Source organism: Mangifera indica, chromosome 5 (assembly GCF_011075055.1).
Source record: "Mangifera indica cultivar Alphonso chromosome 5, CATAS_Mindica_2.1, whole genome shotgun sequence".
In the NCBI taxonomy this organism is placed as follows: Eukaryota; Viridiplantae; Streptophyta; class Magnoliopsida; order Sapindales; family Anacardiaceae; genus Mangifera; species Mangifera indica.
This window is the reverse complement of record NC_058141.1, coordinates 10,342,086-10,354,662: the sequence shown is the minus strand read 5'-3', so window position 1 is coordinate 10,354,662 and position 12,577 is coordinate 10,342,086. Positions and strand designations below refer to the sequence as shown.

The 12,577-nt window shown below is 31.6% G+C and overlaps 2 protein-coding genes across 2 annotated transcripts; both read right to left on the bottom strand.

Moving 5' to 3' along the window:
* Window positions 1-1,322: 1,322 nt before the first annotated feature.
* Window positions 1,323-4,076, bottom strand: LOC123216135 (formin-like protein 4). Its single transcript, XM_044636504.1, has 2 exons — window positions 2,882-4,076; window positions 1,323-2,787 (listed from the first exon to the last, which is right to left on the bottom strand). The coding sequence occupies exons 1-2, from the start codon at window positions 3,967-3,969 to the stop codon at window positions 1,491-1,493; spliced, it is 2,385 nt and encodes a 794-aa protein (XP_044492439.1). The 5' UTR covers window positions 3,970-4,076; the 3' UTR covers window positions 1,323-1,490.
* A 4,791-nt stretch (window positions 4,077-8,867) lies between these two features.
* LOC123215736 (two-component response regulator ARR4) lies at window positions 8,868-10,258 on the bottom strand. Its single transcript, XM_044635947.1, has 5 exons — window positions 9,981-10,258; window positions 9,831-9,907; window positions 9,664-9,741; window positions 9,505-9,575; window positions 8,868-9,412 (listed from the first exon to the last, which is right to left on the bottom strand). Exons 1-5 carry the CDS (start codon window positions 10,108-10,110, stop codon window positions 9,076-9,078), a joined length of 693 nt encoding a protein of 230 aa, XP_044491882.1. The 5' UTR covers window positions 10,111-10,258; the 3' UTR covers window positions 8,868-9,075.
* Window positions 10,259-12,577: the final 2,319 nt, after the last annotated feature.

Here is a 12,577-nt window from a genome sequence, read left to right as displayed (position 1 = left end):
ATAATAATATAATTATAATAAAATCAAAATTATCTTAGCAATCTTTTAATAACTAATAACTAAGGTAAAGATGATAATCAGATTACTACTTATATTACCTGTCTCGTCAGGTAATAGAATATTACTGTAATATTTTATTACCGACAAATCAAACAAGATAATATAAGTAATAAAAGATAGATTACCAAGATAATCTTTAAAACACTCCAACCAAACGACCTTTAGGGGGCGTTTGGTTTGGGTAATGTTTTATTACTAAAATAGAAAGATTACCTTGAAGATAGATTACTAGGTATAAATGATTACTATGTTTGATAAAATTTGATAAGTATAAATAATTATTGTGTTTGGTTAAAGGTAATAAAAGATTACTAATAAATTATTTTACTTAAATGCCCTTGAATATAATTATTTTAAAATATTTTTTATATTATTTGTCATATTAATTAAAAATAAATTTATTTTTATCTAAAAAAATTAATAAATAATAATATAATTATAATAAACTCAAGATTACCTCAGTAATCTTTAAATACCTAAGGTAAAGGTGGTAATCAGATTACTACCTATATTACCTGCCACGTCAGCATTGGTAATAAAGATTACTGTAATATTTTATTACTAATAAACCAAACAAAGAAATAAAAGATAGATTACCAAGGTAATCTTCAAAACCCCCGACCAAACGTCCCCTTAAGGTTTTAATTGTATTATACCGGATGGACTTTCCTAAAGCACTTCTATCTAAAACTTCACTGTCATGACTCTCTGGAATGGAATTGTTCGGTCGGCGGAGTGAACCATTCAAAAAATTCCAAATTGTCTACACCTCTCATAAATGATAGGCACCATATTGGACTTCCATATCAAATTGAAAAAAATTTGCCACTAATTGAATTGAGATGCTTCTATAGGTAATCATTAACTAATATATATATATTTTTTATAATAAAAAATTAATTTGAACGGCACTATTTTTTGATAATCGAATCAATCATATAGAATAAATTTTATCTAGTCACTATCAATGAAACTTTAATAACACCATCATTTCTGAAAATGTATCAAAATTTTCATGTCAGTCTATATTTTTGGAACCCTTATGAACCTTTTCTTCTCTCTTTTCGGCATTCCAAGTTCACGATGTATATGGGTTTCTCATAATTACCTCTAGTTCATGTTGGCCTTCGAATTTCATGGTTTGATGTTACAGGAAGTTGGTTTAATTTTTATAAGCATAATGTGCCAATGTGAATGCTATGTTAGGCCATCAATTATTCTGGAATTCGGCTAGAATAAACATAAATAATAGATCAGACAACTGAAACAATTAATTGTTCATTGAAAATTTACCAATATTTGCAAGATACAATAAAAAATCACTCAGTTCTATCTATTTTCCTTCTGGATCCTTTGTTCAAAAATAAAAATCTATATACATAAATCAATTCTATTTTCAAAACAAAAAAAAATATAGATGTTGGATTGGATTAATCGGAATCTGACTCGCTAGAATTGCTTCTGGATTTATCCGTCAAGAAATGTTCCGGCAAGTTTGGGAACCTCACAGTTCTCAATCCTGGTGGTGAAGATCCAATGCCTGACTTAGAAGTTCTCCTCCTTTGCAAATTTCTAGCAATTTCAACACAAACGTGATCAACCATCCCCAGAAAATCTTTAATTATAACAAATAGTTGCAGTTGGTGCGCTCCATGATTCTTTGAAGCTCCAGCTTGGTAATATTCTGTAGTTTTCCTCACAAGTTGCATCACCCTCGCTTGTTCTTCTTTCAGCACCTTGAGCTCTTTTTCAGCTGCTTCAAGAAACCCTTTCATTTCTTTAACAAAACAATCGCCTCCTTCAACAGAACATTCGGATACAAGCTCCCCAATTTCTGCTGCACGGGCTGAGAGAGACGAGCAAGTTGAAGAAAAGGTGTCATAATCAATCGTGGCGGCTTTTTTCACATTTGTGAATTCTGTACTGAGGCCTCCTACCACTGGTAATCCTAGCATCATGTATTCCTTTTCTTTATCCTCTTTTGGTGTTGAATCCTCGGAAGTTATGCTGCTGTTGCTACTCCGGCTGCTGCTGCGACTTAAGTTGTTCTTAGAAGTGACAGCGCATCGTCTTCCCTCTGCGCGAACCACTTCTTCTACAACAAAGTGAAGCAGAGTTGTTTTGCCATCACTGCTTTTAACATCAGAGAGCTTTCTAAGAGCTGTAAGGTCGAAAGCTTGTGCATTGCCGCGGGCCGTTCCTGCATTCATTCTATTTCCGGCCTTGAGTATGGCCTCCAAAAGTTTCATGAAAAGCCCTCGAGTTCGAAGCTCCCTACATCCCAACTCGAGCGTTTGAATAGACTCTTTCAGATGGAGAATCTCTGTGTCATAGTTTGATCTAAATAACATAGCATGAAGACGAGTGTAGGTTGAGGGAATGGCTTTCAGAATGTGGAAATGGAAGGCTTCAGCATCGGCTAGCCTTGTGGGATCACCTTCAAATTTGAGAATTTGGGACTGTTCTTCTTTATTTGGGGCAATCCTGTTAAGCCTTTCAAGAGTTTCTGCATTTAGGCCTTTGCCCTCGTTAAGCGCATTGAGTAGTTCATTGTGAGAGAGTGCCAAAGATTTGAGCACAATTGCAGTATTCTGAGATTTTCGGGCATCAAGGATCAAAATCTGTGAGTTTGGACTCTTTGGGTTCCTTGAGTCATTGGTTCTTGGAGGTGATTTCCGATTACTAGCAACAAATCCAAAGAGTGCTTCCATAAGATCACCATCAAACCTGAAATGCCAATAAATTCCCTGAAGCATAAGTAAAACGAAACATGATTGATTGTATATAATTTGTGAAACTGAATTTATAGATTACAAATTACCTGAAGGAGCCATTATCAATTTTGTCCCACACCATTGATTTTTCACCATTTTTATTCACCTTATCCCAATGCAATGGCTTCAATTTTACCTGACCATTCTCACTTGCAGAACGATCTCCTAGTTTACCCTCACTTGAAGACCCTTTAGACCCTGAAGGTGGTTTTAAAGATATTTTCAAACCAGTAGCCTTTGGTGGAGGAGGAGGTGGACCAGGATTTTTTTCTCCTGGAATTGGTGGAGGTGGCGGAGGAGGCGAAGGTCTGCTGTTTTTTTGAATTGGCAGCGGTGGCGCTGGGGGAAGAGGAAGAGTAGATGGTTGAAATGGTGGTTGTTTTTCTTCAATAGTCCTGAAGGAAACTGATGGAGGGGGTGCCTTGGAAGCCATAATTTGATCTTGATAATTCTTTTCCGGTCTAACTGAATAGTAGGAAGATGAAGAAGAAACTTCTTGTATTTCCTCAGACTTGTTCATCATCGGTTCACCTAATTTATCTCCATCACTACGCCTCGGAGGACTCTGTAAAGTCTCTTTCTCGAAACTCCTGAGCTGATTTTTGTCACCCTCTTCAAGCTTTCTCCAGTAAAGCACGTCCAGTCCATTTTCATCCACGATTAACCCTCTGACATTCCCGTCAAATCCTGTGAAACCGTTTGGAGGCAAAGTGGCAGGCCGGCCACCCTGGGGACCGTTTCCAGGTTGGGCAATATTACCGACTTTATCTCTTTTACGCCGTGCAATATAATGCTTTTGCAGTAGGAAGAAAAATACGGCAGCAACAACTATAGTGCTGGCAGCGGTGGCAGCTACAACTTTTACAATGGTTTTCTTGTTTGACGATGAGTTTGATTCAGGCTCTGACGGTGGTGGCGGAGGTAGTGGCGGCGGGGGTTGTAGTTGTGGTGATTCTTGTGGAGGTGATGGAATTGGTGAATTGGGTGGTGGAGGTGGAGGTGGAGATGGAGATGGAGATGGATTGTCATATGGAAAGAAAGCTTCAATATTTTGAGGTTGGGAAGAAGAAAAGGGAAAAAAATGAGAGAAGAGATGAAGAAGAAGAAGAAGCCATGGAAGAAGCTTAGCAGCCATGAAATTCAGAAACTGAAAATTTGTTGATTAATCCTCTTCAAATTGGTTTTCTTCTTGTTTTGGGGTTCTGGCTGCTGAAAGTTTCAAAGAAAGCTGGAGTTAGTTGTTGTTCCCCAATTTTTTAATCCAATACAAATCCTTCCCGGTTTTTTTATTTTTACATTGACAAAAATACCCTTGTTCCAGATTTTATTATTCAATTTCAACCCATGCCTGCAATAATTAAAAATTAAAAATTAGGTTTTTAATTAAAAAAATGTGGAACTTTCTAAACAGATGGGCGGTGCTTGAAATGATTCAGCGTGTGAAGAATTGAATTGGTACCATATTGAGTTGAGTCTGATTCTATCAAATGTTTTATAATTTTTTTTCTTTTGACAAGAATTTGTCTAAATTATATTATTATTTTTGTACGATCAAATTAATTATATTAAATTAGATAAATTTTAAATCTAAAGTTTAATAACCAATCATATAATATTAAATTATATAAATAAAAAATTTAATATTAATATATTATAAAAAATAAATTTAAATATATACTTTTTTATTTATAAAATTCTCTCTTTTAATACTCATATTAACGTTGATGGGTAATGTTTTGTAATTTAATTGTGCTTTGCTTGTTATGATTTGATTGAAAAGTATTCTCCCCCTTCTATCTAATAAATAAACAAAGTCAGAGGGCAGACCCTTTCTAATCATTTGTATTAAACTTTTTGTCTTTTTGACGCGGTAACAATTCAGGTTCATGGAAATCGAATTAGGGTTTTAAAATATTAATTTTTTATATTTTATAAAATATATTTTATTATGTTGTATGAGATAATTTTTATATAATAAAATAATAAAAATATAATTAATATATTATCATTTTTAAAAATATTAATACTATAAAATTATTGTACTATTTTATTATTAAAAAATCAAATAAAATAATATAAATAATAAAAAATAAATTCTTAAATAATCTTTCAATAACACATATCAAACGGGCCTTAAGATTTGTAAAATGGGAAAGACTAATTCTGAAAATGAAATATAAAAAATGGAGTAGTTGATCGTTACGAAGCTGACCAGATTTGATAGAAATTGTTTCATTGACTTTATCTATCTGTTGCGTAGTAGTGGTTGAAACAGACAACAAGCTAAATGGTCAGCTTCAGAGATTGGTCAAAACACTCTCAAAACTAATAATACATTCTAGAGCAGTTCGACTTTGGAGGTCTTTTTCTTTTGCATCTGCAACTGGGCTTATCCAGAATCAGACAGAAGTTTCCTCTTTTGTTCCTTTTACTTTCTCCCCTCCCCAGTTTGTGTTTAAAAACAATGTTACGTGTACATATTTTTAATATATAGTTTAAATATATAAATAATATATTATTAGATATTATTTTATTTTTAATTTAAAGTTATCTAATCATATTATTACATATTATCAATATATTTAAATTGTGTGATGTGTTTGAAACAATCAAAAAAAAAATATATTAACTCATGTCTTATTCCCTCCTACTTGATGTGTTGGAAATAGTCTTTTGGCTTTATTATTATACCGGATAGTCATTTACGTCATTAAATTGACCACGTTAAGTATCCGGGCCATAGAGAGGCAGACCCGGCACTCTCCCTATCTCATTAAGTTTTCATTATGGTACAAACAAATGCGTTAATCTTATTATTTTGGTCTTCTAAATTCATATGCGTGATAATTAAATTGTTTACTTGATCTACATATGGTATTAAAGCCATATTGTGTATGAATTGGAATTCAAAGTTGACAATTTTCTTTGAGATGTACTTTGATTGAACCCGTTTGTTGACCAAAAAATAAAATGTAATTGTTTTAAGAATGAAACAGTCATTGTTTTAAGAAGGAACTTCAATAAACATAAAGAAAGCATCTGCAAAAGCAAGACTCTTTTTTGCAAACAATTTCTTTAGCTATGAACAATAACAACACCACCATGATAGAGATGTTGTTGGCTAGTTCAAATTACTAGAAGCAGAAGTAGGACATCAAGTATGCTCTGGGGACTTGGCCTTCCACGTTGAGAAACCAAAATGAATTGACTCAATGCACCTCGCAAGAGGAAAAGAGAAGATACCAAAAGTGAAGAGGCCAATTAGAGAGCACCTCGAGTTCAAGAGTTCATCTTGAAGACGCTGTATCCTAATCAAAACTTAAAACTCACAAAGTCGAACCATGATAATTAATTTGTTTACGTGATTTACATTTTGTTCTAATGCTATGCTTGAGATCATTGATTGATAGAATCCCAAATATAACGTATACGATTTAAATCTTACATTAAAATATATGAACTTTCAGTATAGGGTTTATATGCCTTTAATCTTTCTAATCATAATAGTTAGTTTTTGAAATGTGATTTTTCTAAAGTTCATATTATTTGGTATCAGAGTCATCATCACATCTCTCAGTTACAATCATGTAGCGAGTGTGGTTATACCAACATTGTAATATTCATTTGGGACTAACAAATAGTTGGTAGACAACTAATCCGCGTGAACGTTAACACGGGCTATCCTTAGACTCTCTAATTTTAATACTTAGCTTTTGATACGTGATTTTCTTAATGTTCATTTCATCAATCAATCATACTCTAGCTTTATGTTTTCTCCTTAAAGTTTGATTTTTATTTTGCTTACAAATCAAGTCTCATAAAAATCTTTTCAGAGTTATGGCTTCCATCAAACTTTTCATTTTATCTTCTTTTCCTGAAAAATTAGAGAGTTTTTGTAATGGGTCATTTTCAATCTTTCAATGAATTAAGAAAAGTTATTTTCTTCAATATATAGAATTATTGATAATAAATATAATTAATAAAACCTATTTATTTAAAATAGAAAAACATAACTAATAAAATTTTCTTATGTTAAATTTAATTTATATATTATATATCTTTAATTGATTATTAAATTTATGAAAATTTCAAATTATTAAGATATTTTTAGAGTGAAATAATATTAGATGAATTTATAATATAAATTTAGTTTTCATTTTAATATAAATAAGATTACCCCTTTAATCTTATTAAAATACAGATGAAGTTGCAGATGGGATTGACGGGGTCTAAAAAAAATTATTGTCCTATGGTGTAATGGAGATCTATATGGGCTCAGTTGGGCCGATCCAATCGATAAAAGTGTCTAAAACCGAAGATATGCCCACTCCACCACTACAAATGCCCAACCGTTCTCAACGTTAATTTGTTCTTGACCTTTTCTCAGAGAATTTGAGTGTTCAATTTGAGAGACCTGGAAAGAACTTACGACCAAGAAAAAAAAAAGGAATAATTGATGTAATTCCAATTATTATTAGGCCAAAAGAACAAGGTTTGATGTAATTCTAAGTTCCACCAACTAACTTTTAAAAACTCAAACATTCACCCAAAAGTCAATTTTTGTTAAAAATCTCAATTAAGATTAGGGGGGAAATTGTTATTTATTAAAAAAAACTAAAAAATTAAAGTTTTATTACATTTTTTTCATAGGTTTAAAAATATAACAATTTTCTCTATTTAAAATTTGAAAAATGAACATTCCCCCTAGGGTTTGCAGATTTCCCTCGCTGCTCCTCCGGTAATTGAAGCCGGCCAACCTCCATATTGGTGCTTCTCCTTTCATAGACAATAACAAATTGTTAATGCAAAGATGGATTTTTGTGACACATAGATCTATTATGCTGATCTATGTGTTAGTTGATGCACAAATAAGCTAGATGAAGACTTTATTTCTTCGTAGAAACGACGAGTTGACAATGACCCACCCTTTGTTGACGTCTTCTCCTATGATTTGCCAAGATTTTTTTGTCAACAATGGAACATGAAAACCCATTGTCGTCGTTTCCATTCCACAAATCCACAAACCATTCCCATTATCGAATGATAACTCGGGCAAGGCAAGATCGACATCGGCGTAGCTCAACTCATGTAAAAGAGGCGGCTAGAGACTAAAATAGAAGACCTCGTAATAAGAAGCCAAAAACTTAAGTTTTTAAAAGTTCTAGAGGATAACTGTAAATGAGAAAAAAATAGAAACTCTAGATGATAAAAATGTAAATTTTCAAAAATAAAAAATCTTTAGACAAAAATAAAGTTATTAATTTTTAAAATCTATAGAATAAATATAATGAATTATTATTTTTTAATATTATGGTTAAAATAATAATTTTATTTTTAATTCTGATTGAAAATTTTAATAAAAATTAATTTATTGATAAGATTTTTAGTTTTTAAAAATTGATAGGATAAATTGAAGTTTACATTATATCTTGGGTGGGAATAGGTCTTTTGGCGTTGTTATTATTATTCTGCCAGTGCCATGCCAGCGTAGCCAAGTTGAGGCATAATTCCCATAAAACGACAAAATAAACCGTCCCATTATCGGGGCAGCTAGCAATGAAATATGAAAGGAACCCAAGAGAAGGCCGGCAAGCTGCTGCCAATCAGCTTGCCGGCCTTCTCTTTGATTGAAAACGAAATGAAAAACTTTCTAACGTGTGATGTTCGGATGAGCAAAGATGGCCAGATTTTGAAGGGATTTGATTTTTGATTGAGATTTAGGCCCCTTGACAACAAGACATTTGGAAGCCTACCCACTGAAAAGGAGGCAACGAGACAAAGGCACACACTGCACTCACCCACCTCCTCCTTGAGGGAACATTTAAACCCCATCTCATCTCCACAACAATTAACATCCTCATCCTTCATATTCTCTTTATCAGACAACAAAATCTTCCCCACCTAATTTACTATTCACTAAACCCAACACAATTCACACATTCTTATCAGGCCAACCCCACATCCTCCTTTCCTATCTCAACCAAAAATTTACAGTGTTAAAAAAATTGGCATATTCAATTTTGGTCGCATTGATTTGATTTCATACTTTGATGATAAGTTAATTAGTATTAAAAATTGTGATCGTTTATCATACAAACAAACAGAATAGGTAAAATGGCCTTACAAAAAGAAAAGGAAAGAGGCGGTGAAGCAACAAAAACTGTTTAAGTAACGGATAATTGTAGAGATTGTAGGACTAGTAATTGTACGGTAAATATATATATATATATATAGCAGGGATCTAATCAGAGAGCGTCATTTTAAGCCGTCTTGTGGGAGAGTCTAACGTGGATGAAGGAGAACAGGGTTCTGATGATGAAAAAATTGAAGGTGACGGAGATGGAGACGGAGACGAAGACGTTGACTGTAATGGTGATGAATGTGGTGATGAGAGTACTGATGAAAGGTCTGACGGTGGAGATGAAGACAGATCAGAGCTCTCCTGAAGTTTCCTCTTATTGCCAGCGCTTTTTTCATTTCCCAATTTAACGTCTCTCGTCATGAAATCTTTTATACGTTTCACATCTGATAATTTCACCGGCTTTACAATAAAGTCCTCTGCACCCTCTTCCAAACATCTGTTACGGTTAACGAAATCAAAATTTATCAATTTCGCGTACAAAATAACAATTTTTGGAATAAATTTCAATATTTTAATTTTAAAAATTACCTGTCTATGCGCGCCAAGATGTTTTCCGACGACATAATCACGACTGGAATCTCTCTGAAAGTTGATGATTCCTGTTCAAAAAAGTAGCTGCCAATTTAGTAATGAATAACGGATTTATGGTTCATGATGAACATTAATAAATCGAAACTGAATTTTTACCTTGATTTTCTTAAGTAATTCGTACCCTGTCATTCCCGGCATACAGTAATCTGTGATGATCAGATCCACCTTTAATCCCTGGAATTATAGACAAGTTATGAATCATCCAAAACTCAAATTCAGTTTGATTATCAAAATTGAGTTAAATTATAGATTAATCCACTCACATCAAAGCTATCAGTGCTTTTTTCTTCATCTAATCCAAGGTACTGCAGAGCTCTCCGTCCACTATCCACTGCAGTAACTGAAAATTCCAACAAAATCAGACGAAGAAACCAAATGAAAGGCAAACTGGTCAAAATTGAAGAGACACAAACCTTTACAAGAAGAAATTGTTAGCAACCTCTCGATGACTTTTCGGTCAACGAAGCTATCATCAACGGCCAGAACATGAACTTCTTCAGAATCAGACGGTGACAAATCAAAGCTGTCCATCTTATCAGACATCCTCCGCCACGAAGCCACCCCGTTTGTCGTCCTCGAGAAAACAAAATTAAGTAAAGACTTAATTGAAGAAGAAGCAAAAACAGGGTTCCTCTGCTGCTGCGGCCTCTTTTATATACGCTGTTATGCAATACGTCTTATCTGTCTCTTTCGTCTTTCTCTTTCAAATCAAATCTTTCTCTCTCTAAGAAATCTTTGAAATCTGCTTTTTTTTTTTTTAAATTTATTCAAGGCTCTAATAACGCTCAGATTCTGAAATCCACTTTGGTGCGATCTCAGAATCAAAACGCCAATATCTCATTCCCTCTTCTCGTGTCGTGATATTATGAATAGAAATATTATGGTCAAATTTTGGGATAAGTAAAATAACAGTTACAGTAATGGTCGGGATCGAGGAAAGAAGTCGTATAAAGGTGACATGTCATAACGTTAAAACCGACACGCGTCCCAAACCGGCGGTAAAGAAAGAGGAAAAAAGTTGTAATTGTACCGCCTTTTGCCGGTGGCATTTACTGGTCTTCTTTATTGATCTTGTGTGGGCCTCATACACGTGCTGCCTCGTGATATGCTTGTTCTACCATCTCGATTGTGTTAATTGTAAAATTGAATTTTGATTTTTTTTTTTCAAGGAGGCAAATAATATTTAATGAAGATTTTATATTTCCTCGGAAGCATGAATTAGTGATAATTAAATAGTTATTAATTTAATAAGATGTCATAAATATTGAATACGTTAGTTTTTTCCTGGACAATAAATTTATCATATGATATGATATAATATATATTTTATTATATAATATATATTACTAATATATATTGATACACTTTTTAAAAAAATAATGATATAATAGAGATGCATATAAAAATTTTTAAAAGTATTTGTAATATTTTTTAAAATGATTATATGTTAATTATATTTTTTATTATTTTATTTTTTAAAAACTATATTATATAATATTTAATATATAATACAAAAAATTAAGGTTTTGATATACAATTTGACTACTATGATATACACACATACGACTACTATATAACTTAATGTATTTTGATTAAAAACCCCGAACTCTAAAAGATTTTAACCTATTAACTAAGCTTTTAGGTGAAACATAAAATAATACAATAAAATTATGTGTATTTATTTTGAATATATAAATATACATATATTTATATGTATGATCATGTAATTAAATAATTTTAAATTAAAAATAAAATAATATTTATTTATATAATAATATATATATTTAAAATAAATAAATATATATTTATATATTTAAAACAATATTGTTTGTTATTAATAATGTAACAATCTATAATTATTTGAATTAAGATAAATGATTAAAAAACTGAAATACATATACATAATTTCATTCAATACCCTTTATGAGATAAAATGTAGAGAATACATTTGTCAAGATGCGAACAGTAGGGCTTCTGTGCTCGCATTAATTGGGTTAACATTTTATTTTATTTTATTTTTTCTAAATATGGTATACAACCACACAACTGACTTATGCAATTTTTTATTTATTTGCCCTTTTCAAAGTTGAAAGTTCCGAGTCATAAACCAATTCTTATTGTTATTGACATTTGACAATGGGAATCCTAAATTTTAGCCCCTACAAGGTCGTTTGAATGGATAAGTGTGAGATTTCCAAAAAGTTTCAAGGTGGTTTAGGTTAGCCTCTTGAATTATTCAAGTAGTAGTTGTGAAATCAAATAGGTTTAAGATTTTATCTATTTAATGTAATTAATATAATTTTAAATAAATAATTTAATTTAAATAGAGTTCTTTATTAAAAAAATTTTAAATTTCAAATTATGTTAGTTTAATTTTTTTTTTACTTTAATAATAACTATCATAATTACGAATAATTCTATTATTGATTATAAATAAGAATAAGATAAATAAAATACAAAAGTTTTTATATGTGATTTGGTCTATTATTTGAGAGTTTATGTATATTCATAATTATATTATTTATATATGAAAAAATGTTCCGATAAAGTTTATATAGTAATTACAAAAGAATTATCTTGAAAGTATGTGATTATGTAGTAGCTATAAAAAAATTATTTGTTACATTCAAATTTAATTTTTTCTTGTGTTTCTAAAGATAAGATAAATGATTGATCTCAATTTGGTAATAAGTTATCAAGGAAAATGACTATTTCTCACCCAAATTTTAGCCCAATCTTAAACCTATTTCTATAGGAGATAAAAAACTCAAATTCTTAACAATTAATAGTGGAAATAAGGGGAAAATTTTAAAAAGCCCAAAAAATGAAATGCATAGGGGAAATAAGGGCAAAATTAAAAAAAAAAACATTACAAGATTCCTTGATGCAAGATCAAAAACATGAATCAAAGCATATTAAACCATACAAAGATAGAAACTATGATATGTTTGGAGGTTCCACCACTTTGATCTATGATTTGGATGCTTCCAAAAATCACTACAAATATGGC

Coding starts and splice junctions, on each gene's coding strand:
- LOC123216135 (XM_044636504.1), bottom strand. CDS start 3,969: ATGGCTGCTAAGCTTCTTCCATGGCTTCTTCTTCTTCTTCATCTCTTC. Junction 2,788..2,881: donor ATTGATAATGGCTCCTTCAG/GTAATTTGTAAT, acceptor TTGGCATTTCAG/GTTTGATGGTGATCTTATGG.
- LOC123215736 (XM_044635947.1), bottom strand. CDS start 10,110: ATGTCTGATAAGATGGACAGCTTTGATTTGTCACCGTCTGATTCTGAA. Junction 9,908..9,980: donor AACAATTTCTTCTTGTAAAG/GTTTGTGTCTCT, acceptor TGGAATTTTCAG/TTACTGCAGTGGATAGTGGA. Junction 9,576..9,663: donor AATTACTTAAGAAAATCAAG/GTAAAAATTCAG, acceptor TTTTTTGAACAG/GAATCATCAACTTTCAGAGA.